Raw genomic sequence first — 27327 nt, 5'->3', positions numbered from 1 at the left:
GATCCGAGGAGCCTGTCCACCACTAATACCTAAACGCTTACCAGCCACAGAAACCACGGGTCGCTCACTCCTTGGGTATTTCCAGGGACACAGCTTCTTTACAAAGATAATTTAGTAGCAAGGACGTCATGTGCTCTTCAGTAATAAGGCTCAGTGAAACCCTGCAGCAAAGGTACATGTATGAAATGTGAGGTGGGATGGCTGAGAACCTAAAGGTAAAAAAGGAGCTTTCTGGGAACATCTTTCAAAGGACCAGTTCAATAAAGGAATCCACACCAGGCAGTATGTAATCAGCTTCCTCACCATGGAGTAAAGTAGATAGTTTCATGGTTTATAACCACCTTGAGTTAACCTGACATTTTTACATCCGTGTAACAACAGCCGCGTCTAGCTGACGCTGCTGATTGTGGCACGGTGTACAAAGGCTCCCCACAGAGAGGGCTGATGGACTGATTCTGCCTGATGTGCCCTTGGACTCGGTGTCTTTTAGAATATATTTTCTTTATAATGTGTCGATGGAGACTAAAATCCAGGAGGCAGGGAACCTCAGAGCTGCAGCTTGGTCAACATATAAGGGGAAATGCCAAAGAAAATCTGTTCCAAAACGTGGTGCTGGTGCCTCAGCAGCAGGAAGGCAGTCCTACCCGCGCTGAACCTCACCCCGCAGCCTGACCTGCGGAACAACCAGAGCTCCCAGAGCTCTGAATCGCACTTGTTTGGACAGGATCCACGCATTTTTTGTAAGGTAGGAAAAACAACCTCGTGGGCAAGGTGTGGGGATATTAGAGATGGGCATCCTGCCAGCACTCACTCCTGGAGGGACCAGAGACAAGCACAACGTCCTGGACAAACTGCACTGCGCCTCCGCCAGCCGGACTCGTCTCTGCATGGGTGGCCATGGGCTGGAGCTGCACGACTGCCACCGGTGGGAAATGTGAAAGGGGTCCTGCAGACCTCCCAGGGTTCTGGGAACAGCTTGGATGAAAGCTGATCTAGAACAGGGCAACGTTATTGCCATTAACAGATAAATGTAAGTAGAATCACGGGGAAATGCTGCACCTGGTGACAGCTCAGGCCTGCCATTCTTTCTGGGTATGAACTCACATTTCTCACAAATCAAGACTGATGTGCTTTCATTAAGTGATCCAGCGCTGCCCAGGCAGGGAAGCAGTGGGGAGGGCACAAGGCAGCCACGGAGCTGCCACATCATTCAGAGCTCACACCAAGCAGGGTTAGTCAGGGCAGGGAAGCAGATAGGAGCAGGGAACAGCTCCCGTGGCACCACGCTAAATCTGACCTTGAACAACGCCAGAAGCAATGGGTTTGACACAGGAACCACTTGTACTATATTATATAATGAAAGTCATGCTAGAAGAGCTTAGTGGCCATAAAAATCTATAAATCACCAATGCCACAGGGAGGTATTTAATGCTGAAACGTACTGCTGCAATAAATTTGTAAGCTTTGACAAGTAACACTTAGCCCTTTACTTGAAAGATGCTGGGAGGCATCGTTATGATCTGGGGCTCGAATCAAACTTGTCTCACACCAGGACTTTACCCTCTGGATGAGTATCACTTTCCAGTGCTCACCATCATTCAGGCATGTGAGGACTCTCCACACTACAGGACTTACTCCACCTTCATTGGCGCAGAACAAATCTCCGTGCAGCCACGTTTGTCTCATTACGCAGGACCAGTAAAAAAGTAAAATGCTGAGAATTACAAATAGACACCTTCACGCTTGCTTTTTGCAACTGTGTCCGATTGCTCAGTACACTCGTACTTCTGGACTATCACCCTAGAGTCCAGGAACACCGGTAAAGACTATTGCTGTTCCAAATTTGCATACAAAGGCTACGAAATAGGAGTTCATCACCTCCACTGCTTTGCAGACCTACAAGGGACAAGGAGCCCCAGAAAAGGACGTTACTTCTTGCTCAGAGTTTACAACATGGTTTTACCCTTCGCTGTAATAGGAATCCCTCTTTAAACAGACCATCAGGGAAGCTCTGCAAATGTCCTTCAAAACACAGCCACCAAGCCAGACTCTGTCCAATATAAAACTGAGCAGGTGTCTTTGGCCTTCTGCTGAACCCTCCCTGCATACAGGAAGGCTCCACAACTTTCTGGAACAGCATCAGCACAGATCTTTCATGACCTTTGCGCCTAGCAGTTACATTAGGGGAAGCACCAACTTTCTGCAAAAAGTAATATTTTGTCAGTGAAATAAAAAATAACATATTTCTAGCCAGCAGTCAGAGGCACGGGCTGGCAAAGGGGACAATTCCCCTGCTCCAGGGCATTTTGTATCTTGATGACAAACTTCGGTGGCTAAATTACTTCTGGTTCCCATCATGTGTCTCACTGCTCCCTGTTTATTTACACTGCTGCACCAGTGAGAATATAAAAAGCTGCAATAACTGAATTACTGCCGTGCTTGAAGATAACAGTGGCGAGGCCTTTTAAAGGCAGCTGCCCAAACGCTTGCTTTGTCTGGGATAAAAACGAACAAATAACATCTAAACAAAACAAGGATCTCAGCTCACAGTGCACACTGAATGTTAGAGGGTTTCCAGCACCAGAGGTCAATCTTCGTGCCAAAGAAACAGAAGGTAACGTAAGAAGAAAAGAAGTACTAGAAAGTAATGTTTGTATCCTAGCTACTATCAATTTTACAGAATTTGGGTGATTCTAGAGGATGAACGGCAAGTGCTGAGCTCAAGGGAAGCTGTAGTCTTACTCTGAAAGCCTTCCCCCACCAACCCTCAGCCTAAAGCTGCACAAAGCCCAGGGCTCACTGTAGGTCTGCTCACTGGGGAGGATGCTGCGGTTGGGAACTAAGCAAGTGCTCCTCACCCCATCCGCACCTGCAGCAGCAGCAGCTGGGGAGACAGCCAGACCTCCTGGCTGCCACCAAGTCTCAGCTGCCCTGCTGGTGGGCACTGTAGCAGACAGGCCATATTCTCGGGGACAATAAAGGGGCCTGAGACACGGCGAGGGACAAACAGCCAAGATGGACGCACAGTAACACGAGCAAAGCCCTCCGCAGGCCAGCTGCGGTGTGCCTCAAGAAGCGAACGGGAACCTTACTGTCACCTGGACACCTCCTGGTCAGCACAGGGGGTCAGCAGCGAGGCTAAGCCAATTAATGGCAAAGCTTTTTCACCCTTGGAAAAGCTTCTCACAAGCAGCAGCACTCAGCAGGAGAAGTGAGACTTACCAAGGGATTTGACAGAGATCAGCAGCTTTATGGAGCTCTGCCAGAAGTTTTGCCACGTATCAGAAAGAAGCTGCGAACTGCAGACTCACTCTGTCAGTGTCAGACTGATGAAGAACTACAGCTCTGCTCATGATTTTCTGTTGTTTCTCTTGGCACTAGAAAAACCTCTCTCCATAACATGGGCTACTCCATTTCTAGGATGTCTCCCTCCTGCATCAGCTCTGTAAGTGTATTTTACCTTCTCGTACACCTGACCTTTCAGAGTGAGCTCCATCCTTTCTCAACCGGTTTTCAGGCATTTTCCTGTGCCTGTATTCCAGGACCAAATACTCAGCTGATCAAACAGGAGAACCTACACCCCACCAAAAGACACTTGCTGTGGGATAATAATATTTTACTGGTTATACTACATGGACTGTTAATTTAAGGTCAGAAATTCAGTGTTAATGCAATGTTCTGAAATAAAGCCTTGCAGACCAAAGCCTTATGAGCACCTGTGAATCAGGTGCAGGCAGCAACCTTTTAACGTTTCTCATCCTGGCCTAAAGCAACACTGCTAAGATGCGGTCTGACAGTTCATTTTATGCTTGGATACTTTACATATTGAAAGCAAAGGGAATCTGCGGCAGCCCCATCTAGACCCAAGGTGCAGGCCAGCACCTCAGACAGGCCAGACAATCTGTCACTCTTGGAATAAATTATCTGCTTGGAGAAGAACATAATGTGATGCTATTCTCAGAGAAACCATACTCTCTTCCTGTTGTCCTTTCATGATGGTTTGAGCCGCATACACTGACTGCTCATCTGTGGAATTCAGCAAACATAGCTGTGCCATTTACTGCCCCAGCGTCCTCCTCCTGTATCATTCAAAACTACTGTACGGAACCAAGTCCTTCCAGACCAGATCAGACTCTGGTCTCAGGCTTCACATTTTCAAGAGCCTCTTTCTTTCTCCTGACTACCTAGGAAGCCTTGTCTTCTACCAAGATCAGATGCCAGACGGTGGGTGTTATGCTTCCCAGCTGGTTTTCCATCCCCTTTTTTTTTCTTTCCAGTCTGGTCCTTCAGGATCTCATACATACCGTTGTCCTCCCTGAAGCAAAACTGTTGAAATGAATGTAACACGTCCAGTGGCAAGGAGGGAAAAAGTCTGCTCCTTGTCTAGAAGGCCATGGTTTTAGTCTGGGTAGGAGCTGCTGGCCCTGCTCCAGTGTGAGCATAGCTCGTATAAAGGGAATTCTGCCTGAACCGAGAGCTGCAGACTGAATGTCTAGGGAAAGCCAACTCAGGCTGCTCGAGTACATCAAAGGAGGTCAAATGTTAAGTAAATAATTAAGAAAGGAGGGCAAGTAATTAGTAAGGCTAATTCCGTACCAAAGTGGTCTGGATGGTACACACACAGTCATCCCAGCACCTCCTTCCACACAATATAAGCCTCAGTTCTTGAAGGAGTAGCCCAGCTTCCAGGAGACCTGTGTTCAGTTCCCACCTATGCCACAGAATCAGTGTTCTGGTCAGGGACAGGGTAATAGTTGGGTTCACTTCAATTCCCCAAACTCCCAGGACAAAGAAAATAAGGACATAGCAGCTGAGATGCTTAGCCACTACAGCAATGCATCCAAATCGGTGTGTATACGTGGGTTCATATATTAAAATAAGTACTTGTGGCAATTATGGCTCTCCAAGAAGTCCTGAGAGACCAAGCAAATGCTTGTCTGTCCCTACACCTATTCTCAGTGTGTCCAGTGTGAAGGAATCACATTACTAACAAAAATAAAATGTTCTTCTACATCAAGCACTGCAATAATACCACAGTGGGTAGCTGGCACATATCACAGATGTACAAAAAAGAAGCAAATGCCTTATGCAGCGTTATATAAAAGCCATTAGAAACCCCGAGCCTGGCTGGTTTGAACCTATTTGGCCTGCACTCTCATTTACTGCAACACAGCCCTCACAACTGATATTCAGAAATGGAGAGATTCTAAAAATAAACAGTGCAGGGAAAGAAGAGAAGAATGGCGAAGAAATTGTTTTTTGGCCTGGCCAACAGATTGGGCAGCAGCTCCCAGCTCTCAGTGCCCTGCTGTGTTAGGAACCTGCCCTCCCTAACGGCCCCGTTAGCGACATTAGGCAGCCAATTTATGGAAACTTATCATGACCTAAATTTTCACACAAGACATGCAAGAAGGGATTTTTCCATCTGAGGACAGGCCAGAAATTGTCATGAATCAGCTCTGACACAAGACAAGATCTAGCTGTCAGTGAACTGATGGAGGACATCACCCTGCCATTATGACAAATATATGTAGCTGCTAATTCAGTACCAGGAACCCAGTCCCCAGCCTACTTAGCTAGAGGTCTCTCATGTAAGCTGTAAAATTGGATTAAAAAAAAAAAAAAATCACTCTTGCATGCTGCCCTGTGCTTCCCCAGAACAAAGCTTTCTGCTGAAGCTGATGCAAAAAAATCACATTCTTGTGCGCAAGCTCTCCTCCTCCGCTGGACCGTTGTTACCCCAGGGCTCCGCTTTGAGTCGCAGGACCCTGTCGCCAGCTCACCCTCCCTCCTTCCCACACTCTTCCCATTTGACTACAGCACACCCTACTTCTTGCACAGGTGCTGCACAAGTGAAAAAGGCTTCTTGTAAGGCGCTAGGAGAAGCGATGAAAGCAATATAATTGTTCTGTGTAGATGAATGGTCCCAGCACAAACAGCACATTTTACCAAGCCACTGAGCTAAGTTTATACAGTACCTGGGAACAATTTGCAAGCAGATATAACACCCAGGTCTTATCTAACGCCATCTACCTTGCACTGTAACACTGGCACTGACTTCTGGTTACTGCTGAGAAATGGGCAGACAGGGCGAGAGCAGGAGATTAGGCATGAGATACAACTAAAGCTGATAGATGTTCTGCATCCCAAATCCTGCATTCATAAACTGAGGGTGTCCTGATGGAGCAACACAGCTGAAAGAGAAGTCTGTCTAAGTCTGAGGATCTCTCCCAGCCGTCCACTAGACAGACCTGAAACACAGCAGCAACACTCCAACACCGCGTGCATTACATCAGATGCAAGATTTAACAATTGGCAGGTTAGAATAAAAGCAAGCAAGAAGAAAAATCCTCCCCTATAATTAAGGGTTTTCTCAGACTCCCTGTGTTATTTTTCTGCCGGTAAAAGCAGTCAGTGCTATGCTGGGGTAACAGAGGATAGAGAGCCTGTAGCTCTTTCATATAATTACCAGTTGTCATCTCATCTGAAAGACAACCCAGCAAGCCTCCTGCTGCGTCAGATGTAAATTAACTTGTTCTTTTCTAGCAAGGACACTGCACAAGTGGAATGGTTGGGGGCTTCCTTCCAACAAACACATGACAAAGCTGTGCTCCCCATTCAAACACAGGGACAGTGCTAAATGCTTTGGCCTAGTCCTTCAACAGTACTGTCACTGACTGGTGCAGAAAAACAGCTGCTACCCTACAGCCTTCGAGCACGCTGAGCTTAGCTGCAGCCCGGGGTCTCCTGCTCTGTGGCTGCCTCCTACACCTGCTCTGACCAGGGCATGCCAAGGTGCACTGTGCTTCTCCTGACCTGCGGCGTGCGGACTGTCTGCTCCATCTGCGGGTCTCTGCAAGAGAGTGACAAGAAAATGCATTCAAATGCACTTGGGAGCCTTGAACCATGCAGTCAGAAACTCTGGCAGTGAACAGTTGGGTTTAATTTCACACCACCGTGATGTACTATGAGCATAATTGGGTTTGTATGATGTAGCAAACGCTCTCTGCAGTTAATCAGATCCGCGCTGCCATCTCACAGGCTCCTGAAAAGTGAACTCTGATCTCGCGGGGTGCTCACCAGTGGCTCTCCGGGGCATCACGCGGTGCAGCAGAGTTAACGTCCCAAACATCAGACCGACATCTGCAGGCAGCAGCTGGACTGCACAGTGCGAGCAGCGTGCCCCTGCGTATGGGCTCAGCCCTGATGGAGATTTTGCCCTTTACGGCTTTTGGAAATAACACAGCACAATCATAATAAGCAGAGGCACAGGATATTGCAAACTCATGGCCTATTTGGAGGAAATAATGAAGGGTGAAATGTAAGAACTTGAGGAGAATGGAATACTCGGAGGGTCAGGTGGCAGCAATAAAACACCACATTTCACATTACTATTGCACAGAATAATTTATCAGATACTCTCGTTATATTGTAATACAGGCTCCGTTTCCCCACCTGAGATGTAAATTTGCATTTCATACCGATTGCTAGGCTGATAGATATCTGCAGCCAGTGCAGCCCAGTGACAAAGGCTCCATACATCAACTGCTCCTGGTCATCAAAAGGACAAAATTTACACACCAGACAATGTTGAGATAAAGCACTGATTAAGTAAGAGAAAGTCGCTGCAAATTCTGCTTAGCATTTTTCACTTCAGTTCATAAGCAGAATGGACAGTACTCAGGACATGCCAAAAGAAGAAAGGAAATATGCCAAGGAAATCAGCACCTAGCACGCAGCCAGAATGTTCAAATTCTGACAGCAGAAAAAAAAGGCAGCAGCAAATCCTCTGCAAATAACTCACCAGTAAAGATTTGGAAAGGGGAAAAAGTCTTCAAGCATGGGCCACTGTGAAGCTGAGCAAATCCAGGGCTCAGCAATACTCAAATCATGCCACTAATATAAAATATTCACCCTCAGAAATGGTAAAAATGGACACAGAACTCTTAAAGTGCTGTATCTTATTAAAGCACTGGACTGCTGATGTCCAAATACCGAACGAGCACGGACAGAGCACACCTGCCTGTCACCGTCCCTCAGCCAGACGTCACTGCTCCCTGTCACCCCCCGGCAGAGCTGATCACACACACGAGTGCTCCCGCTCTCCCTTACAGCCAGAGAGGCACGTTCCCATTTCTAGCGGTCTGCGGGCAGCCAGCGAGCTGTGACACGCACAGAAAAGCTCCTGCCTGACGGAGGGATGTTCGCGTGCAGCCGCTAGCCTCTCACTGCCAGCACCAGAGTCCAAACTCTCCGTGTTAGTAGGGTTTGCCCAGTGTTCACAGAGGACGGGAGGCAGCACTCTGGGCAGACCGGGGATGCTGCTCACTGGAGCTGCTCTCCTTTGGCTTCTTTCATACACAGCCAGAAAAACAAGAGCATGAATGACATAAAGCTCTGAACCTCCAGGTATGGAGGAGGTGGCCCAGGAGGTGACCAGAATGACACTGAGTACTAAAGATTTCCCAAGGATGGCCAACTCACACTGCTTTCTCCTGCACCCTGGTTCCTTGCAGCAGGGCTGCCAGCTCCTAAGGAGATCTGCACGGCACAGCAGCGCTCAGCTGGGTTCTCTCCACCCTGTGACTGTTTCCTGTGCACAAAAAGGGTGAAATTCCTGGTCAGGCCAGTTTTCCAACAGCTGTTTGTACCTGTATCTCTACGGAGAAGCTAATGAGACCTGTAAATATTTAAAATGGTGTTTATTTATCACCTCCTGCTTCTTCTGTATAAATGCTATATAACCGCTTTGGGGATAAAGCTCCTTAGTTTTAAGCATAAACCAGCACAGCTCCTTTTCCTCTAACAGCGCCACGATAGGCCCTATTCCAATCTCCGAGTGACATCAATCTGAATGTTATTAAAGCTCAGACAGTTACACCAGTGCTGGAGTAATGGAGAACAGTTAGATCCTTAAAGGACAAATCTAAGGGAATTAAAGTCCTAGCCAGAAATTATTCACGTATTGACACAAAAAGAGAAACTCTGAATTTTTCCAGGTGGTTTTCCATGAGGTCACCGAAGCCTCTGTTTTCCTTCATTCGTGCTTCAGCTGGTCTCAGGAGCATCTGAGGTCAGAGTCTCCCTGTTGTTCTCTCTTTTATGCCAATAAAAACCAGAGTATGAAGCCTCTGGGACTTTCAGCAGCAAAGACAAAAGGCAGTCAGCCTCAGACAAAACATCTCTGCTTCCATTTGAAATTACCAGTCAAATCTTACTACAAGGATGAAGGCACTACAAAGATTTAAACGAGCACTATCTGCATTTAAAACTTTTAATTCACAGCTCACAGGCACTTTGCTCCAGGTTTGGCTGAGCCCAGAACAGACAAAACCACAAATCTTGCATGCAGTCAGAAGGGTATCTTCCTTCGCTGCCAGACACATCTATGCATTCTGTAAAACATAGATTTGAGCTAGGAGTAAGGATTTTGTCCTCCTAATCAAGAAAAGGAAGCAGGAACAAGACGATCTGGGATTGCACAGTTGGTAGAAGTTACAAATTGCAGTTGTCAGCGGTAAGAAAAAGTGAGCACTGCAGAAAGACATCTACAGAAGCTGTGGTGGTCACGTGCGTTTGGCCCCTGCTCGTTACTCTTTTGCATTTAGCAGTGCAGAGAATTCACCGATACGCTTCCACGGCACGCAGGCTGCTGTGCTAACGCTTCGCTGCTGCAACCTGTCACAATGTGTTGACAGTCCTTCACGCAGTGAACAGGAACCTGTTTATTTTATTGTTAATCCTCCTACAATCCAGCTTGAAGGGATGGCGCGTCCTGTTTGTTGTTCCCAACGCACAGAGTATCTAACACGCAGACAAGGCCCCCGTTTGAGGATTTTGTGTAGATGGGTGCTATTTTTTTTTCACGCTTCTGAACTCCAGGGTCTGAGCCCCTTCTAAAACCCCATACAGGACAGGCACACCCCTGAGTTCAGAACCTACAGGCCCTGAATACCCGTGACAGTTCCTTTTTAGCTGAACGTACCCAGAGGAGCGCTGGCTTCTGCCCCAGGAACAACCACGGTGTTCGAAGGGACGCCCGGACCAAGAACAGACTGATGGGGGAAAACCTTTCAGTCCCACTCCCAGTTTGCAGTGAAGCTCCACTGGTTTTACTGAAAACTGTCCTGTTGTCTACAGTCTAATTAATAAACTCATCATATGACACACATTTTTAATTCGGTTTCTTTTTCACTACTGTATTTTAGAGTTAGCTTCTTTTAGTCTGACATTAGTGGGTGGCAGACATGTTACTGCATTACAGCTTTTTTCTTTGGCAATTTTATCTCAGATTAAACCTACCTAATCTCAATCACAAATATGTGTGTATATATATATATATTGAAATCTACTATTGCAGCATTTTAACATACAGCACAGGACTTCTTTTTTCATAATGCAACCCACACTAATAATAGGAACATCCTCCCCCTGCCCAAAATATAAAATACAGCTCTGATACCATTGTCATGTTCCTTTTCCTACTTAGACTCTTACAGCCTGCCGTTAGCACAGAGAGGGAAGAGGACATATTTTTAGGACAAGCTCTATGAAAGATTTAACAGCAGAAAAGTGTATGACAACAGTCACTCGGAAGACTGCTGTCCCTGCACAAATCCTGCCAAGGGCCTCAGAGTAGGGCTGTAGGTAGCAGAGGAAAAAGAAGAGGCAGACACGGGAGTACAAAATAGACCTGAGAGGAAACAAAACATGTAGGAAAAGATCAACAGCATGTTTAGCACATGTTTATTACACTCTAGCATCTGTAATGGTACTTGCATGCATTTTACATTACATATTCGTATGTGCAAACAGTTGCACAAGCACCAGTAACGTTGCTCAGCATCTTAGGTCTCTGCCCTTAAAGTCTGCAGGACTTCACCGGGAAAGTAGTTCAGACAACTGGTACACTTGGGGAGCCAGCAGAGAATTTCCTGCACAGATTTTCCTTTTTCTCAGCTATTTTGATTAGCCTGATTGCTCCTTGCTGTAAAGAGCACAGCTCTCAGGAAACCAGGAAGTATGTAGGAAGCTCATCTCAGGTGTGCAAAGCCCGTGGCTCATCAGGAGTATTATGCCTGGGGTAACTAATTTCATAATAACTCAGCATTCCCGACAGGTGTCCAGTCTAGCCCTAAACATCTTAAAAAATTAACAACTACACTCAGCAGCTCCTTCCACTGCTTAGCTCTTCTTATAGCTAGAGCAGAATCAGACAGCAAATTAAGCTCTGGAAAAGCCCCGTGGCAGTGAACAGAAATGACAGATTTCTACTCTGCCTCTAGAATTTAATAAAAGGAATATGTTTTTTCTGTGGAATTCAAGAGGACAGTTACAACATCAGAAAGGTGTCAGTTTTCTTATCTTTTGTATTTTCAGTGTTTCAGTGTCATTTCTAAAGAAACCTGTTAAAATGGATGCTCCCAATCATACCGGACTTCCTGAAGAAAAAAATAAAAATAAAAACAACAACAAAAAACAGAAAGGCCTTAAATTCAACAAATCACTGCTGCATGCATTCAACTTGGATTTTTTATTCAGCTCCATTCCCGTTCAGCTTTTATCCTCATGCACACAGACCCCCCTAACATCACTGGGACGTGAGCACACGCCTGAGCGCTTGGCACATCTGAAGGCTTTGTTTTTCCCTCTCATTCATTGTTGTTATCAATGGTGGAAATGCTGCCACAGCTGTCAGGCCAGCCGGCAGCGCCTGCCTGCTGGTGCTGAGGAGGAGCTGCTGTGCAGGCTGTACCTGCCTTCCTTGCTACAACGCTGTCATTAAAGAGACTTTCCCCTTAGAAACCTAGCGACTTTTTGCTTTTTCTTTCTGTTGGTGGATTTCCAGCACAAGTAGGGCAGCATTCGCAGACTCTGGCAGGGCAGCACTGTGGTATCAGTGCAGCATCCAAGGCTCCTGACTGCGCCTTGAGCAGCTCACTGATAGCAAATGTATTCCTCATTTTGTCCTGCTCTAGAAAGTGATGACCATCAGCAGCATTCCTGGGGCCACGCACCAAGTTGCAGAGGCAGGCTAATGCTTTTACACCTAAACCAGACATGTGCTGTACCAAGAATATTGCACTTTTTGATTAAAGATTTTCACAGTGCTGCCAAATCTTCTCTTCCCCAGCTACCTTGAACTCAGATTTTCAAATTAATTCCACAGAGGGCTTTGGCAAGAAATCTTTTTTGCAAGCAAAAATAAACTAGCAAATTTAAAACACTGCACAGCTATATTAGAGGCTACTCTTAACTTGGGTAACACCAGCATCTTTATTTAATTTCCCCACTACTCTTGCATTTTAAAAAATAACAACTTAGGAATTAAGACATGGTGCCCAGGAAGGTCTGATGAATTTCTTGTCCACTCCTGCCTAAGCAAGGACTCTGCCACACAAACCGATGCCATGACTCTTGCTGACACCTGCTTTTACCACCTCGCAGTTCGTATCAGAGCAGAAGAGCCCAGGGAGCTGCACAACCCAGGCTGTACAATCACACCAGAAGAGCCCACAGCCTGACTCACCTACAGGAGCTCCACACCCAAGAGGAGATAAAGTCCTAAGCTCACTGTCTCTGGTGTCATTTGTAATCTGGGCTGTGCTGAACAAGACACTTTCAGGAGAGCTGACCATTTTACCTTAAAAGAAAAGTAAGGAGCCTGGTGCTGCCTCTGTCTGCACACCTGAGGTAAGAAACTTCTCCCAGACTCTTCTCAAAGCCACGGAGATTTCAAATCCCCTTCTCTGACCCCTGTGCAACTCCATTTGAGGTCTACAAATTGTGCTAGGAGGACAACGTGCTCTGAGAACTGATGCAGCATGATACAACCCGTCTTCCCAAGCCACGAATTAGCGAATGGTACCGGTGCAATTAGCAATGGTAAAGGGAAAAGACGAAGCAGCACTGCTATCTGCCACTCCGAGACTCTTCTGTAACACTTGCTGAGCAAGAGCCAAGACGGTAGGAATCCAAGCCTCCATTTTAGATCTCCTACCATGTGGCAGACCCTGAATATTCATTACCTATTAGGAGCTTTGAAAGTGTAAATTCATCCCACAATCAAGTGAGCCGATTTATTCACACAGCTGAGTCACACTCGTTTACAGTCTCTGACCTAAATCCATTAATGCAGCACCAAAATAAGTCATGCTTTTTATGTTAGCAGTATTAGCTGAACAAGGGTGAATATTTTAAAGTTGTGTGTGCTATCTCGTTGAAGCGGGGGCTGACGCACAGCTCAGCACGGCGCTGAGCCTGCCTTCCCTGCCGCTCCCAAGAAGCGGCGTGGATTGCTTGTGTTATCTGCGTGTAGTGACCCATTTAGTAGAGATTTCACAAAATCTTCCCGGGAATCACATCAGCTCTTTAACAAGAGTCTTTAGAGTGCCAAGCAGCAAGAAACTTCACCTAAAGGGAATAATAACTCCCTCATTAATCACAGAAAGCACAACAGCCGTTTCCAATAGTGGGGAGGAGTGCTGTGATGAGAACGCGGTGTTACTGGGTCTAGCACCTCCTGTGTCTTCCCTGAGTGCTAATGCAGAATTTCCATGAGCTTTGCCATACTCGGGAAGTAAAGCTGATTTTCAAAAATGACTCAAGCTTTTTGGAGCCAATAACTTCCAGTGGAAACAGAGAAGCATCAAATATAGCAAGTAATTTGGGGGGTTTAAGTTAAAAATGTAATCAATGAAAATTTAATCTTTTGATGGTTTCTCCCTTCCTTCCCATCTGATAGCCTATGACATTCCCTGAGTTCATCACTGATAGCACAAATAAACCCATGAGCTCCTGAAGGAAGAATGAGTTTTTGAAAGGTTAGTTAAAGTTCAGTCCTGTGCCGAAATTGCCACCACAATCTAATTACTGTGTGCACTGAGCGCACACTTCAGGTCTTAAAATCAATTCCCCTTCCAGGCTGGCAGCTTACTCTTAGAAATCAGTTCTTGCACATGGGTGGTATTAAGAGGTACGTGGGTATTCAAACACCCTAAACACCGCCATCCCGTTTCACAGCTTTGTACATTTCACCTGAATTTCCTTTGTATTCATTCACTGCTGGTGGCAATCTATCCATTTATTTGCTCTTTGCTTCCTTGTTCCTCCTTCCACCCAATTCATTTAGCAAAACCACCGCTGGCACTGATGATGGCACGCCGTCGGTGTCACTGACAGCAGTTCTCCCCCATTAAGCAGGCATAACGACTAACAGACTGACTGCAAGAGGGAAGTTTCTATCAGTAGCAAGGGTAGCATAGAACACACAGAAGAAATTGAAACTAAAGCTGAAGTGGGATTTGGTTAATTGGAGAAATACCTTCTGTGCCTGACACACCCACTGTGCAGTGGATGATGCGAGCTCCTAAAAATGCTGAGTGTTACACAATGGGGAAGGGAAAGACAGCCACCAGGGTGCCTGCTGTACTAGGTCAGGTCACACAGACACATTCAAAGGACTGCAAGAACTCCCTTCCGGAGTCTCACATCTTTAAACTTTCCCAAATCAAAGGATAATTCTGCGTCTTTGCCTCTGCAGAAGGTGTTCCAGAGGATGCTCAGCTTGGTGTTCTTGGGAGCTCAGGAACAGCCTCTGGTGAAACTTTCAGCAGTTAATGCAAGCCACCCTTCAGACATCCTGTACCATCCAGGAGTCTGGAAGATGAACTTGATTTTCACATCTCATCATAGAGCAATGCAAAAGATGGGGGTAAAAACAACCAGACCCAATGTTTCATGGCTACTAGCCATGGTAACCCTTCCTCCTATAAACAAACAAACAAAAAATAAATAATAAAAAAAGCTTTTTGAAATTCATCTCTTCACACTTCAACTCCAAAATACAGATGCTAACAATTTCTTGCTACGAGAGCAGAGCCCGCACTCCTACCCTCTTCATCCTGTGCTGTAAATCCAGAGAATCGCTGCCACAACATAGAGCAACATCTAAAAAATGCAAGCACTGAATTAGAAGTGCCACTGAACAGAACACATTGCAAAAGAGCCACTGGCACTAATAAAGGGGGGGGGGGGGGGGGAAGCAGCAGCCAACCACAATAAACCTGAAGGTAATCTATAGCCACATTATCCCACCAACTCAGCTCTCTCAAGCAGGCTTTCCACCTGAAACATGTAAATCATTTGTGTTTACAACCACTTAGAGCTACTCCTCCAAAGCTCCACTCTCTTCCCAACAGGTGCTAATTTGCTACAACACAGCTAGAGCTAAGTGAGCCCGATGGTTTAAGCTAAGAAGAGCTCTCCACCACAAAGCACAAGCAATGACATGCCCACAGCTGAAGCTCTCCCTGAAGGAGGAATAAACTGGGAGAATAACATAGGGAGGCCAGAGCTTCGGGCATTATTTCAGAGAGTCTCCAGCACTGAGAGGCACCCAGGCAGGGCTGGAGAGCTGTGGAACAGCAGTGACTGCAGTCCCCTCATGCAGTATCCCTAGAGGCACCACTGATTATCATGCCTTACACATCCCTGCTGCGCGGTGCCCTCCTCCTCCTCCCCACGCTACGTGGCAGAGGCAGGGAGCTGCAGTGTGGCCGGCGTGTGCACAGCGCTGGCCCAAAGGCAGGGCAGATGCAGAGGCCCTCCAGCCGCTGCCAGCTGCTGCACCCAGAGCACGCCAGGAGCACAGGAGGGATATTTCCACATACCAGGCTTACCGCGCTTCTGAAAACGCACTGAGAACGCCGGCGGGAAAGTAAACCCATTGCTGAGAAAAGAAATGTCGTCCACAATAAGTATACAGGTTTACATGAAAAATACAGCAAGAGGAATCCCTTGGGGCTACCTACACAACAAAAGCCATCTGCGCCTTGTACTTTTGGCAAAATCAAAGGAGTTCGCAAATATTTTACCCTGTTAAATATGCAGAAATCCTCTGGATTACTCTTAGAAACAGCTGGCAAATTGGACATCAGGACTGTTGGGAAGTGGTAGATTACCGAGAACGATGGCAATCTGTCAGCCCAAAGCAGCACTGGCACTCAGGGATGTGCTCACCTCCACTGCCTCCAGCTGAGCGATGCACCACAGGTGGGTATGACGGGGTTTGGAGAGGATAACAGCACATCGTGTAGGGTGGCAGCATTCCCACAAACCCCAACAGCAACAGAGCCTAACTTTGTTCCAGCTAATTAAAAACTGTGCATCACTGGGCTTTTTCCCATCCTGTAATGCCCTCTGAAGTTTGTCCTTTTGGAGGGCTATCATTTTGTCACTCATCGGTTATTTTTCTGCCCATTATCTTAGCTGCAAGACTTGGTATTCTAACGCTTGATGCACATCATTTATGACATACGCCACTTGCCACTGCCAGAAGAGGCAAAACGCAGACAGACTTTCACAAACGCTAGTTTCCAACAGCGGTCTGTTCAAACCAATTTCATCCTCCAAACAAGAGGCACTGGACCGTCACACTGGGAGCAAATATCACAGCACTTCCCAGCAAACCTTCCCGACTGGGCAGAAGAGCTTGCATGTGGCAAAGGACATGCCATTCCCTGGTGAGAACTGGGGGAAAAAACTGCAAGAGTTTCCTCAGTGGAACCTTCCATGGCATTTGACTGCTCAGTGAGAAGAGCAAAACTGACATTCCTAAAGCTCCTTTCAACGTCTGTCCCAAGCCAGACCTCAACTCTTTATTTTCAAGTGATCTTAAAGGGAATTGAAGAATGAAACGTGCAATTCACTCTTCACATCGGAGCTTAAAATTCACGAGTTTCACCAGCGCCTGACTGCAGCAAATGAAGTCAGACTTCATTTGCTCAATACAGAGACCAAGGGAACGATCACTGCAACCACAAGCTGTGAAAAGCAACAGACAGATCCTCATGAGCGAAAATCCTCCATTCCCTGTACCATCCTGCTTTAAAGCTGTTCCAGCTTGCTGTACAAACTCGTGATATTTTTTCCTAAAGATTATATTCTTCTAGTCTCTTTCTGACAGCTTGGCATTATCCAAGGGTTTGCTTTTACCTATGGCTCTATTTTCCCCATAGCTCTGGATAACTGTGAGCTGAACCTAAGTCAAATTAGGCAGAGGAGAGATGCACTGAATGGCATATTTCCTCTCCCTCCTGCAGCTCACAGACTCCCCGTATTTGCTCGATACAGAACTTGGTAAATAACTGATTTTTCAGCTTTCTGCCCAAGTAAAGGAAATCAAACCTATTTTTACCCATTTCTTAGAAAAAAAAAAATGAAATAAAATTTTGTTCAACAGGCATAATTTTATGATTTGGGTCATTTTCATTTGAAGCTTGCTTTTTATTGAAAAAAAATAAATTGAGATATTTAACAAACAAAAAGTGAAAACAATCAAAATACGCTTAAAACAAAACAAAAAGTGAAATTAATTATATTGTTATTTTTTTAAGGCAAAAATCACTTGCAAAACTCATTTGAAATTTTAGGAATTTTCCCTCTCCACCCAAACCAGACTCGGGGTGTGTATGTGACTTGCCAAAAGGGAAGAACTCACCAGCTTTGCTGAGACACTCCATACTGTTCTGCGTGGCTGAGATGCTAAGATACCGCAAACAAGCCAGCATTTTGTGTTTCCCTGCACCACATAAGCCTGTAATTAACTGCCCACATACTTCCTACCATAGCAATTTTATGCTGTCAACAGATAAGACTGCCAGCAGGAGAGGACACGCAGGTTTGAAGCAAGTTGCCAATCCTTACAGCATGTTCAGATAGTCCCATTTGGAAGGGCTTAGCGCACGATTACCTGATGGAAAAAAAATCCTTGCAACATACGAGGGTCACATCCCTGATTGCAACAGGGTCAGGACTCCTTGGGTCACGCTGCCAAACCTCCTCTCATCGATGCTGCCTGTTGTCCTGGTAAGGACAGCGAGATCTCTCTCCCCACGTCCCTTTTCCTTTCATTAGCAGCCCACCTCCCTCTGGAGCGTGCAGCTGCCCTTGGCCCTCTTTCCGAGCAGACTCTATTGTGTTTTGACACAATGCCACACAAATCCAGCATGCGAGAAACTCCTGCCACAAAACTCTTCTAATGAGAGCCCTACAGCTTTCCACTGTTCCCAAGAACTAAAAAAAACTCAGAAAGGTAGCCGTAGTGCTATTACTGGAGGACTCTGTACTACTTTAGGGTGACAGAACACACTGCTGCATTTCACCCTCTGCACTGCTGTTAGCTGCTGCGTCCCATCATATACACCAGGGGGTTTAACTGGGTAAAATATGTTCCACTGGTCACACAGTCGCTTGCTACAAAAACACTGAAATCACCAATATGTGGGGACAGTTTCTCAAATCTATTAATACCATGCAAACATATGGACAAAGCTGTTTGTATCTGCACATTTGTTTGAGCTTTTTAATCATAACAACAGCAGTGTCACTGGAAAAGAATATCCCATGTTCCAAAAGCCATCTGGATCTCATTGGGGGGGTCTGGTTCATCACGAGGTGGTGGAACAACACCAGAATGGTTTCACGAGCCCACTGCAAATCTTCATGAAAAGCCAGGCACCGAGAACACCCCGAACAACCTAAGCATCAGGAAAAAATACAAAGCATACTGCCTCAGCAAATTTGCAGCAGGGGTACCAGAAACACGCTCCGGTGTGGAACATCACAAAGCACTGCCACGAGCTGAAGATGTCCTAAAAGAAAAAGGTTCCTTGAAAGCTTCCATCCAAGGACTCCGTCCACCTCTGTGAACGCCAGAACAGACACTTCCAGTATCTACCTTCCCGATTTCAGGAAACCTGACACAGAAAGCCTCTACTAGCTCTAAGCTTTCCACTTCAAACAAACAAACAAGCAAACCCCAACAACAACAAATCTGAAACCATAATGCCATACCCTAAGTAAACTGTCCAAGCGGCTTTAAAATCTAAAGAGTCCATTGTAATTCTTCCAGGTCTGTGCCCTGTGCATCGATCCTGTCTCTCTTGCAGTATTTTGACCCCACAGCTCACTCCTGTCACTCACTCTGAGGCAAAATATACTGTAAAACTGAACAGGACGCACGGCATAGGAAGGAGCCCTACTGGTTTTGGTTTTCACAGCACAGAAAATGTGAAAATAACATTCATAGTGGTATGTAAACACATTCTCTCCAAGTGAGGCCTTTTAATTATATATTGAGGTAAAAGGAACTGAGATGCATTACCCAGTGCTTTGCTTACGCTCACACCACTGCTGTAAACCCCTGTTAGAGTACTAGCGTTCGTGTCTGACGCTTCCCGTTACCGTTCATCAACTTCATCACGCCCTGCACCGAGCTAACTACTCTCAGTGCACGGACGGGAATTTAATCGGCAGCCTAGGCAGGTATCTAGGTCTGAGATCACGGGCAGCTCACAAACGTGCGTGTATTTTAAGAACTGGTAGAACTTCATTTCTTGCTCTTGAGCAGACGGTCTGATTCAGTTTACTTAGATTACAAAACAGCAATCGGGGATTATAAAATGTTTGTGAATATTAGCATTGAATGGAGATAGAATTATTATGAAATTATTTTGTAAACTACAAAGAGAATAATAAAACACATTTACTTATCTGAACATTATGATGCAAATGATTTTCCCCACTATGTTGCTATGAAAGCGTTGCTGTGGAGTACGAGTCACTTGTGCTAAAGTTCTGTATTGCAGATCGTCCCCACAAATCGTACGTGGCACTGCCTTGTTCCCCAAGATTTACCCTTCCTTGCAGCAATTTTGTATAACTCACTTTTCAAAGCTTAATCATATTACAGGAAGAAAATCAGTATGTGCTAGAAATCTGAAATCCTCCCTAGGATTTGCAAGAGCAAATTTCTGGAGAACTTGCAGAGACATCACAAAGAACATCAACTTTACAGCTTAACAGCATGGAGCAAATCAGGAATGGGGCTGGGGAGGTGGAATGGGGAGCGAAAAAAATAGCAAATATCTAGTCTTGCTAGGCAGCTGAATGTTTTAACTTCACCAGTTACATGTGATGCCTTCAATAATACAGCGTGCAAAGGATGCAGTACCGTCTTCTACACTTGATCTATATGCTAACTTTTTTCTTTACTTTTGCATTTAATAAGGCAACGCTAAATCACTGTAGCTGAACTAAAAGCAAACACCAAGGGAGTTATAAAACAGTCATTTAAATAAGAGCATCAAGAATTGCTATCAAACTTGTTTGCCTTTCCTCAGGCTTTGTGAACTTACTATTTCAGATTGCTGACACGTATCGCAAAACGCAGCAACAATCGATTCTTACCTGTGCACATAACCCCCTCAGCTCTCACCTTTGAAAGGCAAACATATTACATAACAAATTAAACTCGTGAGTGCACAGCAAACCTACAGCTTCTCTTTTCATAACAGTGCTTCAGAAAGTGTTTGATTAACAGTAAGCACTAAGCTCGGTCTATGTCAGCTGTGTGGGAATACACGCTTAGTGTAAGTCTATGCCAAACGGCTATTTTAAACTTACTGCCGGCTAGTTTGCATGGAATCAGGCAGGCTGCAGCAACGACTAATCCATAAGCCAAGTACCCACTGCACCATTCCAGAGCTACGTATATTCCACGTCATTCTGAATGATTCCATGGTCTTTAAGGCCCCTTCCAACCCGAACCATTCTATGATCTGGGGCACTGGTATATACAATTTCAAGGAATATCACTTTTTAGTGCTACTGTATTTATTTCAGTGTCTCCATGCCAAAGTCTTTTTTCTCATGGATGGAGGAGATATGGCCAGGGCATGCTGCATGTTACCAGGAAGCTATGAACCAGTCTCTGTCATCATGCACACTGATGGAAACTTGCAGTGACTTCACTCATCTCTGTCGCACAACTTTGAACAGCACCTCCAAGGCTGGGAGATGCCTGAAAGTCCCCCAGGACATTCAGAAAAAAACAGGTCGTTATGCAGTGAAATTACAGCCCTGTCTTCATAGGAGCCAGTCACGGAGCTGCTACAACAGAGGGGCTGTGCTTAGGGCACAACTCCACCAGGTGTCCCTGGGAGACACCTGAGAGCAAGTCAGAATGGAGCACGTCTGTCAGGGCTGTCATTAAACTCAGCCAGCAGCTACAATCACTATCTGGGCACTGCAAAACGCTGATGCCTTTGCAGCTCAGGATGGTGTTATTCATCAAACAGGAGCAACAGCAAACAGCAACAAACAGCTCCCTAGTCCAACGGTTTCTTTTGGCCAGAAAGTTTAATTTGTTCACATGAAACATGAACTTGTTTTCAGCTACTTCTGTTCTATACTACTAGAAAACCATTGATTTCAAGTGAATTACTGTCCAATCACAAGAATAATTGATTTTAGCCTACTGATTTTATTAGCTGCTCAAGTTCCCTCAGAAGTTGACAAGTATTTGTCGACCTTACCATGACGAGGTTACTGCCTAAGCACCTGCACAGTTTGCACACCTCCCTAGGATGATTCCAGCTCTGGAAGTACTCAACACGTTCAGCATGTTTCACTTGTTGCTGAGAAATGAATGCAGAGTTTAAATAGAATCTGGCATAACGAAACATCAACTGGCACTACCCTGAAATACACATTCACACACTCCACTGCCAGAACTGGGGCTTGCTGAACACGTCACTCACAATGCTCCTAGACACTCAGCTGCTAGTACAACTCTCCTCCCAGTGAAAGGGAACCAGATGGCAAGCGACTCTTGGCATTTTTCGATGTTATGAGAAGTGTTTCTTCAACTAGTGAGTACACGCCATTCAGTCAGGTCTCTTTGGAAACAGCCCTTCACGTCTTTCTTCAGCTTCTTTCACAAACGGCCATTGAACAGGAAAGCAAGGCCCAAGCCTGTTATTTGCAAGCATTGAACCAAAATGTCTCAGTCTAAGAGCTTCTGTTGTTAGGAGAGAGAAAGAAGCACTTCTGAAAGATGAATTTCATCTTGGGACCTGTTAAGTGTTCAGTTGTTCATCAATGACCACAGAGGAAGATGAATTGGTTAAATGCCTACAGTCAGATGGGACAAATGGAGACCAAAACACGAAGCTGCTCAGAAGCACAAGAAGTTCCCCAACTATTTGCATGGGCAAGCAGAGCTCAGCAGCTAGCCTGGTGTGCTGATCCTCCAGGCACCCCAGAAGATGATTCTGCTCTTCACTCTGCCAAATTAACACAGATTTCTCATTTCTTCCTCTGGTTGAAACACATGCCACATAGGTCAAGGGTTTCCTTCTATTTTGTATGGTCTCAGTTGAAGCCTGGTGTTGCCACTGCAGCCTCTGTTAGGAGCCAAGTCCTGGCACACGAAAAGATCATGCTCCATGCTCCTCAACAACAGCAGGAAAGAGAATCAAGTTGGGCTGGTCCAGTGTTAAAAATGCAACAACAACGAAATGCTACAGCATAAAAGAAAACTTGCTAGAAGTGCTTCTGCAGCAGAAACACCTTCCATGAGCAGCTGCTCCAAGACGGTGGCTGTTCTGCTGCAGTGGGCTCTCGGTGACTGTAGAAAGATGAGGATTTCAGTGGGGAGGGGAAGCAGAACAGTATGAGGAAAGTGCGATGTTGTGGTCTTAAGGAAAGGAAAAGCATCACACTATTAGAAGCGAAGGCTCAAAAGTCCAGTAAAAGTAAAATAGCAAGGAAGTTGATAAGAAATTTTTAAATTTGTTATTTTGACTGTGCAGGCAAGGGCTGCTTTACTTGAACAGGAAGCTGCTGCCTTGCTGCAGTGTTTTGCCTTGGGGCAGTTTTCAGAAAGTTGTAGATCTTTCAGGAAAAATAAATTTCAGCATGTTGACTGCACACATGTCCAGAAGAAAAAAAAAATGAAGAAAAAGGAAATGGAAAGAACAAGAAAAATCAGAAAAGGCCAAACGCCCTACACAGTCCAAACCCCACATGCCCTGGTTGGTATTAAGAATTTATAGACTCCAAACTTTGCATTGCTGCGGCTTCAGGAAGGAAGAGAAGAGGTGGAAACCTGCAAGCATCAGGACAGCACAGCTGACAGCACAAATACTGTCTCATTTCATAAACGTGACCCAGGGCTACCAGTGATAAGAGTCGCAATTATTCAGGCCACAAAATTACAAAACAGGATCCTCTCTGTGGCCAGATGAATTCAATAAATAGAAGCAGCAAATAACTTAGACACGAGGGCCAATCAATCTTTCACTGATGCCAACAGAAAGGTTTATTTTGAATGCAGAGGGAGCCATGGTGGATGAGGCCCAAGAAGCGTAGCACGCTCAAATGTATAATTGGTTTTGAATGACAATAAATACATTTTAGTGTGTTAAAGGAGAGTGCTCGAGCAGTGCCTCTTCAGCTTAATTTCATGAGATGCATTACCACACACAGCTTATTAGGTTCCTGCAGCTGCAGGGGTGAAAGTGCCATGTTATATGGGAGAACAGCTTCTCAGTGTCTCCAGACATCAGCTGCGATTCATCACACATAAAGTTCAGTTTTAACAAGGCTTAAAGACAGACCAGCTCACCTGCTGTAGTCTTTCTGCAGTAAATGTCCACTTGGAAAATTGATTCTGTATTTCCCTAACAAGCCTCTTTTGGTGATTTACTAATCACATTTACTGACACACGCTCCTTTGAAATCAAGGGACTGCTAGCCAACGACTACAATTGATGAAGAGAAGCAAATGGGAACAAAGGGTTGTATCTCCGATAGATGCACAGTTAAGACTTCTCTGTCCCATTTTTGCACATATCTTGTTTGAACACGGCCAGCTACAACTGCACAAAATAAAAAGGATGTGTTGCTCCCCACTGGCAATTCCTCTAGTGCCTGCTGAGGAAGCCAGCCCCTCCTGCAGCCTGACACCACGCTGACAACCGATACTTTTCTACCACCTTCACTGTTGAGATTACCGGTTTTGTCATTTTGTCTGTTCCATCTAACATTTTAAATATTTTCCAACTAATATACTCCGATTTACTCTAAGCTTGAGAGCACCACCTGAATCCTCCCTTACATCACACAGAACCTTCCATAACGTTATAGATTTCTAAGTCCAAAAAGGATTGTTATGATCATCAAAGCCATTCTGCTGCAAAACAGCCTGTGGAATCTGACCAATCTTCCGCTGTGCTGCATGAGAAAACCACCAATTTGCCTCCAAGTAAATGCAGCAGTGCAAGAAGCAATCCTGATGCAATGCATTTGGCAATATCATTTAGAAATACTTCTGTTAGTTTATATAAAATTATACAACTTACCAAGAGACAAATAAAACTAGAAATCAATAAAGCTCTCTACTTTTATGCATTTATCCTCCTCATTTTGCTGGTTAAAACAAGAAACTCATTAAGAAAACATTTAACAGACCTGTGACTACCTGCAAGCAATAAGCCTCTTGCTCTTCTGACTTCATTCACAAGCTGTATTTCATTACCAGCAGTAAGCCAAAAATGAGTAATTTGCTCCAACAATTAATGTGAATTCACTGTGGTTTTGCTGCCCCTTTGGCATCCCTTCCTAAGCTACTTTTTTACAGGTTCCTTGCATTAATTTGTTTTATTGTACTTTAAAAGGCCAGCTGAGAGCAGCTGAGCCTTTTCCCAGTCCCAGCTCCACTCCCCAGCCCCAAACCTGCTGGGGGCACGTTGTGAAGCATCAGCTAAGTGCAATAGCCCGAGAGGTCTGAGAAGGAAAGCATTTCTTGCTTGGTTAATTTGATCAGAGCTGCAACCCTTTACTGAACCACTTAAGGGAACCGTTTAATATCAAATGCGTGTCATTACCCCCAGATACGGGTCTGAACCCTGCTCTCATGGATTTACAGGGTCCCGCTGCCGTTAGGGCTCCACTGAGCCCCTCAGAGCAGCTTGGGGCTGGTGCTGGGATACCAGAGGTTTGGGTGGATCACCTGGGGGCTGCTCCCGGGGGCTCTGCTCTGCTCCTGGGCCGCTCCTTTTGTGGATCCCCCACGCTCCACTGATGTCCCCGCCGATGCGGGCGGCCTGCGGGCCTGGCACCACCTGGAGCTGCGGCTCGCTCAGCGTCCGTTCCCTGCTCAGGACCGGGCTCAGCCGTCTCGGAGCAGCCCCCTGCTCGCAAACACCTCCCCGAAAGGCTCAGCAGCCCCGCCGCGTCCCGCCGGGGCGGCCCTGAGGGGGAGAACAGCAGGGCCGGGGGTGTCGCGGCCCCTCAGTCCCGGGGGCCGCAGCCCGGTGGCCCTGGGCGACTCCGGGACCCCCTGAGGGAGCCGGGACTCCGGCCTGCCCTGAGGGCCAGGGGAGGCTCCCGCGTAGCCCTGAGGGACGGGGGCTCCGGGACCCCCCGGGGGGAGGCTGCGGGACCCCCCTGAGGGACGGGGGGAGCCCGGGCCGCCCCGAGGGGGGGCTCCGCGAGGGCCGGGGCAGGTCCGAGCCACCCTGAGGGAAAGCCGGGAGCTGAGGGGGGTCCGGCGGGACAGAGCGCGGCGGGAGCAGCAGGTGAACGCCGCCCGGCTGCCGGGGCGCGGGGCAGCGAGCGGGGCCGGGCCGAGCCGAGCCGAGCCGAGCCGGGCGAAACCTTGGCACCCCCCACCTCCATCCTCCTCCTCCTCACCTCCTCCCCTTGGCCGAACTGCAGCCCCAGGGCCACGAAGTGCTCCACCCGGATGAAGCCGTCCGCATCCTCGTCGCACACGTCGAAAACCTCCTTGAGCTTCCGCAGGAACGGCAGCAGGCTCGGCGGCTCCATCGCGGGCATCACCTCAGCCGGAGGACGGCGGTGGCAGCAGCAGCAGCAGCAGCCATGATCGCCCTCCCCTGCAGCCGGTGCGGGAGGGACGGCGGGCAGGGGCCGGGGGAGGGCTGGACGAGAGCCGGGGAGGGAGAGAGCCGCGGGCGGAGGCAAGGAGGGAGCGAGGGAAGGAGAACAAAGGGGCGGCGCGGCCAGGGCGGCGGCGGCCGGCGAGGGACGGCGGTGCCGCCAGGGGGCGCCGCTGGGAGGGAGCGGAGGGGGAGCCCTGAGGGGACGGGGACGGGCAGGGGGGAAAAGGGAGGGAAAGGTGAGGGGACAGCGGCGGGCAGGGCTGAGGGGAGCTGTGCGCGGTCTCCTCCAGGCCTGGCGTCCCCTCGGTACCTTTCCCGGTTGCCACAGACTCGGTCCCTCCCTCCCCAGAGCCCCAAATAAACCTGCGGTCGCTCCTGAGAAAATTCCCGGCCACCTGCTGTGGTGAGGCCTAGGCTAAAGGCAGAAAAGCAGGGTGCAAAGAGTTGGACGGCAGTAAAGGAAAAGGAGGGCAAGCAGAGCCGCTGCGCTCGAGCTGGCAGAAGCACTTCTCCCCGCCTTTGGCTTAGGGCATTAGCTCAGCCAAGGAGATGTGGCTGGGAGGGAAGGGATGGCCCTGCCTTTGCAGGGTTCTTCATAAAAGCCTTCTGCAACTGCTGTGCTGGGTTTTAGTTTGATCTCTCTGCTCTGTCCATTTTCTTTCTCAGAGGTATTTGGACTGCTTTTTAAGCCCACGGCCATGAGGTGCCAGGGAGAAGACCAGGATGGGTTCTGGTTCCTGCAGCGTGCCTCAGACCACGAACGTCAGGGAGGATTGCTCGTGGAGGATGTGACACTGACTGTACCCCTGTACCTGGCTCAGGTAAGTACTGCCTCTGCCAGGACTTCTCCCCCCCCAACCCGCTTACTAAGCAGATGTGACTGTCCATCACCGAGTGCCATTCTGTAGGTGATGGATAAAGCTATCCATCTAAAATGACCATGAAAGTGCAGCAGGTTTTGAGCTGAGACAGTGTCCACTTGGCTTCTTTCAATAGGAGAGGTTCTTATGCCCCTCAGCAACCCTGAAAATCCCATAATTAGAGCAAGCTAGTCAAATTCTTTTTTTTTTTTTTTTTTTTTTTTTTGTATCAGTAGGAGCTTTCTCCTCAGGAAGTTTTCTTTCTTTGAGCATATATCCCTCATCCCTGCTATGTGCAAATTCGGTGTTCAGGAAGAGGCTGACTTGACAGCTCTGTAGGCTGTAAGTCAGCTGTCAATCAACAGCACAGTGATAGCACACACTGAACAAGCAGCACAGCTCTGCACATAACCAGCCTTTGAGGTGGTTCCAGAGCCCCTACCACCTTTCTTTAGTTTTACAATAAATACATAAGATTTATCCAGTTCCCTTACTGATGTACAAGAGGGTCTTTCCAGACCAGAGAAAACCTCAAAGTGCAGAGATCAGATAAGATTCTTGAGAAGCAAAGAATTTATGAAGAGATGTGAAGATGCAGGCAATCTGAAAGAGAAAAGGGAACTAAAACGTTTGATCAGCAAACTTCTCTGAAGCTGTCTAGTTAGGATTCTTAGATGTGGGGACATTTACCTTTTATCTCAGCACAGGTGAACTGACCT

General features: G+C 46.9%; 1 protein-coding gene across 2 annotated transcripts in view; it reads right to left on the bottom strand.

Annotated features, from left to right (window-relative positions):
* RAB11FIP4 (RAB11 family interacting protein 4) overlaps positions 1-25800 on the bottom strand; it is a 124262-nt gene extending 98462 nt beyond the window's left edge. Inside the window, exon 1 of one of the 2 annotated variants that reach the window (XM_035342079.1) lies at positions 25540-25800. In XM_035342079.1, coding sequence (XP_035197970.1) covers positions 25540-25683 — 144 coding nt within the window. In that variant the 5' untranslated portion in view covers positions 25684-25800. The remainder of the gene's footprint in view (positions 1-25539) is intronic. The other variant, XM_035342078.1, reaches the window with a different exon arrangement.
* Between the last annotated feature and the right edge of the window lie 1527 nt (positions 25801-27327).

The sequence above is a fragment of the Oxyura jamaicensis genome, chromosome 18, assembly GCF_011077185.1.
Source record: "Oxyura jamaicensis isolate SHBP4307 breed ruddy duck chromosome 18, BPBGC_Ojam_1.0, whole genome shotgun sequence".
NCBI classification, from domain to species: domain Eukaryota; kingdom Metazoa; phylum Chordata; class Aves; order Anseriformes; family Anatidae; genus Oxyura; species Oxyura jamaicensis.
Note: the sequence above shows the minus strand (reverse complement) of the source record. Positions and strands in the feature narration are given on the sequence as shown.